The 5,627-nt window shown below is 39.1% G+C and overlaps 1 protein-coding gene across 4 annotated transcripts in view; it reads right to left on the bottom strand.

The window, feature by feature from the left end:
* stard13a (StAR related lipid transfer domain containing 13a) overlaps positions 1 to 5,627 on the bottom strand; it is a 43,481-nt gene that overhangs the window by 34,953 nt on the left and 2,901 nt on the right. For 3 of the 4 annotated variants that reach the window (XM_020620422.1, XM_020620421.1, XM_020620423.1), the window contains exons 2-3: positions 3,149 to 3,275; positions 1,494 to 2,390 (exon numbers count right to left, since the gene is read on the bottom strand). In XM_020620422.1, coding sequence (XP_020476078.1) covers positions 1,494 to 2,096 — 603 coding nt within the window. In that variant the 5' untranslated portion in view covers positions 2,097 to 2,390; positions 3,149 to 3,275. The remainder of the gene's footprint in view (positions 1 to 1,493; positions 2,391 to 3,148; positions 3,276 to 5,627) is intronic. The other variant, XM_020620424.1, reaches the window with a different exon arrangement.

The raw sequence follows: 5,627 nt of genomic DNA, 5'->3' as shown, positions 1-5,627 counted from the left end.
AATTAGTATTTCATATGGACGAGTGTGCCTTATGTCACATGGGGACAAGAGAGCATGTCTTTAAGGTGTACAAGTCCTGCCTTTACTAAAAAACTTTATTTTTTTTTATAATATTTTCAAAATCAAATGGTTAAAACAGCATTGGGCCCATGTTCCCTGAGACCAAGGCTGAATTAAGAATCAAAACGCTTACAGAACCGGGCCCTCATATAAAAAACAGCCAAGTTTGTAAGGCAAATTTCACTTAAGATGCAATTTAATAACTTGTTTTTTTACTCTAACCTCAAAGCTGTTGTTCAGCATGAAGAGTGTGACGAAACATCCTGAGCCAAGATATTCCAAGAATGTGGAACCACAATAGAGACTCTTTGACTTAAGAGGCATTCAAAAGAGTACTGGCCTAAGCCCATCAATATGTGACTTTAACAGCTACATAATCAAACTCTGAGAACAACAGCACAAATGTTCTTTCATTTCAGGCCAACAGGGGAAAACACTGTGCTGTGTCCCTGAGAGTGCTGCTCTGACAGGTGTGAGAACATGGTCAAGGGCGCGCTCACACTAAAGCACACCTGCTGGTGAAGTGCATGATGGGAGGTGGAGATGCCAGCTCAAGCCAGAGGTTAAAAATGAGGGGAATTTATGATTGAGGGTATTATATATCCTGTCAATGTTTTCCATTTCTTTTTCTTAATCATATAAACAGTTTTGTTGTTTCCTTCAAAAATATACCAAAAAATTCAAACAATGGTGAAACATTAATACTCTCCATGTTTGTCAGCAGAAAAGAAGAGGATGACTAGATTACAGCCCTTGCAGCTTCATTTGACACCGGTGTTTGGTCCAGATTGTCTTCTTTTTACTTTTCACATTTATTGATAATCAACAGTAGAGACATATAGCAAACAAAACAAAGAGAGAGCAGGAGGAGAATATCTGCAGCAAAGATGGTTAGGCACAAACTGCTTTAAAAGCTGTCAAAGCTGTGATCCAGTATGGAAACCCTCAACTATCCTGCTTCTGAACTGGATTCACACAACCCATACAGTATTCAATGCATACAGTAGAACATGAATGCAATGTCATTCCTATGTGTATTGAAGCACTTATAAATTCACAAGATTCACATTAAATTTTTTCAGAAGACACACTGGATCCTCCACAAGAAGCTCATAATAAACAATCTGAAACAATAACACGCAGCTGCCCTCTAGTGGTACAGGTAGGACTCGCAAAATTGGCTTTTTTCACTCAAGACCGTCTGAATCACATATTAGAAAAGCACAGATGTAAATAACAGTTAACAATACTGTGCATGCTGACTCACTGAAAAACCTGAATATAACAGTGCCATAATTTGTGTTTTTTCTACTACAATAAGAGAAATGTCTGTGAAAGGGCATGCAGCTACTGAATTGCTTTCTCTGGCAGTTCTACACAGTGATTAAGACTTCTCTATCTTTATTACTCTACTACTGTCTTGTTTTTCTTACCTGTTTTCCATTGTTCTGCATTGTATCCTCTTCCTCTTGGCTACCTGGGAACTCAGGTTTGGCACTGTTGACGGGCTTTTGCCAGCCAGATACAGTCATATTAGGCTGGGCATCCTGCCTCCTCTTTAAGCACTTCCTGTTCCTGCTCAAGTTTCTACGGTGACGACTGACCAGGAATTCCTTATATTGTAATGTCTCAGGAAAATCATCCTCCTCCCCCTCTTCGGTGGTGGATAAGGAGGATTCTCCACCATCGGAGCTCCCGCTGACAAAGGTCACCTGGTCATCGGCGCTACAGTCATAATCACAGAACACAATGGCGCTTGGCTTGTGCTTTATTACTTTGAGCAGATCCAGTGAATGCTCCTCTGCTGCATTCACAGGTGGTGGCAGATGGTTACAACTTCTATCACACAGGGCTGGTGAAAAGGCAGAAAGCAACTCATCAGGACAGCATGTCTCTGTGGGGCTCTCCTCTTGTTGCTGAGGTGAAGTGACTCCACAATGTGTGTCCATCTCATCCAGTTTTAACGCCTTCCATTTTTGAGCATGACTGCCCAAAGGATCCAGAACACAATTTAGAAGAGGAACAGGTTCAGACATGGCCCGTATCTGTCTGTTGGAGCTTTGAGTCAAGAGGAGAACTTGACCTTACAGGTCACCCAGAGGGACACCCAATGCCTGGGGGTAAAGGCTTCAGCTATTGGACCTCCATGCAAAATAGGGAGCCAGACCTCATGTGTATGTTCTTTTCTGGTCAGCAAAATGTTGGCTCATTCAAGCAGAGAATGAGGAACTGACAGTTCAGGTGAAGCTGGTAAATTGAAGGTATGAGTGGATGATATATTACTCTGTGAACCACACTTGAATGCCCCAGAAAAATCCTTTGACACTGGGCTGGAGAGAGAAGACAAGAAGAAGAAAAAACAACTTACATTTGGGACAAATTTGCCATTTGTCATGTGTTTCTGTAAATGGATGTACAGTGTATGTCTGAATTCAAATCTGGATTATGGTCAATTAACTTAGTGAGATGAGGCCCTGTTCTCCAGTTTAACAATATTTAACCTCTACTGGCAGAAAATGAAAAAAAAAAAAATCTGTTAAACATTAAATGTACCGATATGACTAGAGTATAAATTGTAAAGAAAAATGTATTTGCAAACATAATGACATTACTTTACGCAGTAAAAAAAAAAATTCCATTATTTTAAAACTGTGAAACCAAAAGAATCACAAATCACTCTGTAGCTCTCAGAGCTTATTTCTGATAAATGCATTTTGCTTGAACACATTGTTTTTTCCTGCTGGATATTTCTGGCCGTAGTCAACACACCCTTTCCCCGCCTGACGTGCGGTCCTTTCTTTTACACATGCAGTTAACATCCTGATAATTCTATTAATATAAAACACAAAGCATATATATTTGTCAAGGTTTCATGGTACACACGTACAAACAAAGAGTCATTTGTTACCAGGACATGTGTCAGCTGGTCTGTGAAAAAATATTACCGTACATTAACTTAAAAACATCTTTTAACTTAATGCCAATAAAAACCAACAATTCACATAAAGAGGCATTTGAAACTTTGACTCGTTTCTTATCAAATATTCTATGAAGTTTTAAACAAAACAAAACTCATATTTCAACATACCAGATATTTTTGTACAGAAGCCGTGCGATCGAAGAGCACATCCGATACAGAAGTGTGAAGATCCAGGAGCAAACATGAATCTCCAGCTGATGCAACTCTGAGTTTATGTCTGAAAAGTTTTGAAATGCTGTGAGGGGAGGAGAGAAGAAGAAAGGGCTGAGGAATGCTTTGCCCTCCTACATTACCTCAGAAAGAAGACAGGGAGTTCCACAAACAGGTGTTTGGGCAATCTGTGCAAGAGTGTGTCTGTGTGTGTGTGTGTATGCGTGTGTGTGTGTAGATATCGTTATATGCTTGTGCGGACAAATATTAGTTTGATAAAATCACTGTGAAGAGATTTTAGCTGGTCCTCTCTTACTGGCACAGCTTCACAGGGCTGTTTGAAGGTAAAGACTTGGTTTTAGGATTAGGTGTAGGTTAGGGTTAGAGACTGGAGTTGGGTAGTAGTGGGTTCTGTGTTCATGGACTGTAATCATTATTTTCCTGATAAATGCAACCATGTGTAAAAGCAAAAAAAGGGGGCTAATTATGCACTTAAAGGGTTTGTTGTTGAAAACAGATTAAAAAGCTGCATGCACATTAGCCTTAGACTAATGGATGTTGATTAAAAGGCTCAGGGTCTGTGGCACACCTTTCCCCCTCCCCATTCCTCCTTTTCACTGATCGCTGCGTGATATATCTCAAGGCAAAGGATTTTTCACCTTAGAAGCACATTCCTCGACAACACATGAGGTAATGCTTCAAACGTATCTCCTCTAAATCTCTCTCGGGTCATATTTTTATGTAAGCTGTCTATGAGCCTTAATCAACAACAAAGGTCTTATGGTTCTTGCAAAGCTGTCGATGGACTGTGGAACTTGTCCAGTTAGCCAGCACACACTGAATTTTGTGTTTTGAAGGGAATGCTTTTGGTCAGGACTAAAGACCTGCTATTTGTATGTTAACCCTAACGATGATTCTGCCTGTTGAGGCGTGTTTGACCCTCAAGTTCTCAGACAGAAGACATCTGGTCAAGGAGGAAATGCAGGCTAATAAGAGTTAAATGTGTAATATTTCTAATCTGATTTGCTATAATATCTCCCATCTACAAGCAGAACGTGTTGTTCCCAGAGTGCTAGCTAACTATGCAGATTTGCTGAATTAAAAAGCTATTTGGCTGTAATTCACCAAAAAAAAAATAAAGGAGTTCAGCAATGGTACATTGTATTTGCAGCAATCAAGGTATTACAAAATGACATTTGGAAAAATAAATCTGGAGATGTCACCATTTAGCTCACTGTGACTTCTTTTACTTGGAGTCAGACAGTTTTCCCTGGTTTGTCACTGTCAAAAATGTTTTTACAGTATGCCAAGCTTTTCATATGAAAGGACCCCAAACCAAATGCCACTGAAAGTTTCAGTGAGCAAACTGACCTTTTCCTCCCTAGTGTGTTGAATAAAAACTACTAGACCACACAGCATTGGTAGAGAGAAATCAGGCAAGCGAATAATAAAAATACACCTATTCCTGAATCAAACTGAGAATTGAATGAACTTCATAATTTAATAAACTTGATAAACCTCCACGGTCCAGCACTGCTGTGACAATGGATGCATATCAATTTAACTCAAACACACATTTCAATACAAGCAACACCAACCAGCTGAGACATGCTCCTCCATATATAACATTCCTCTCACAGAGAGGGTCAGGTTGGAGAGCAGCAGGGCAGACAAAAAGAGAAAGGAAGACAAGGTGAGACTTGACAGGTAGATGCAGTATACACAGAACAACATATTTAGAGAAAAGGCATGAGGAGGAAGTTAATGAGTATCTATAACAACATGGTTGTTGTTTCGTATACAAATCAATTCTGCTGAAAGAAAACACATAAAAGTTAATAAAGACTGGCTGCAGGGAAAAACACTGAAACATACTCACTGAAATAATATAATAATATGCAATCTGTTATCTTGACAGTGTGTACTGTGCAGTGTGTACTGTAGATACTGACAGTAAACTCTACCATGCATGTAGTCAGATAAGGAATGAAGTATTGAACAATCATGTTACTGCATGACAGAAAATCTAGTCTGGAGAGGGAGGAAAAAATTAAAAACTGATCCAATTTTTTTTTTGTATGTGAGCCTGACATGGTGAGCTTTTGTTTCTGTTGCATCTCACATTTGATTTGATTTGATTTATTTATTCTTTCAAACATGTAACAACAGTCAGTATGTAATCACACATAATTCCAGACATATCCACAAAAATATTTTCAATTTGCTTATACCTAGTACATGCTTGAACGGAGTAGGAAGAAGTTAGACTTATCCAGTCCTACCCCCCAACATCATCTTGTCATCATTGGTTTGCAAGCAGTATTACTACATGGATACATATTCTACATCCACATTCCCATCTGATTAATCATTAAGCCTGTTCTTGCCCATATCTTGATTGACACATACCTTTATATCTGTGTTTAAACTCATCAAT

Source organism: Monopterus albus, unplaced genomic scaffold (assembly GCF_001952655.1).
Source record: "Monopterus albus unplaced genomic scaffold, M_albus_1.0 scaffold237.1, whole genome shotgun sequence".
Lineage (NCBI taxonomy): Eukaryota > Metazoa > Chordata > Actinopteri > Synbranchiformes > Synbranchidae > Monopterus > Monopterus albus.
This window is presented reverse-complemented; position numbering and strand designations above follow the sequence as displayed.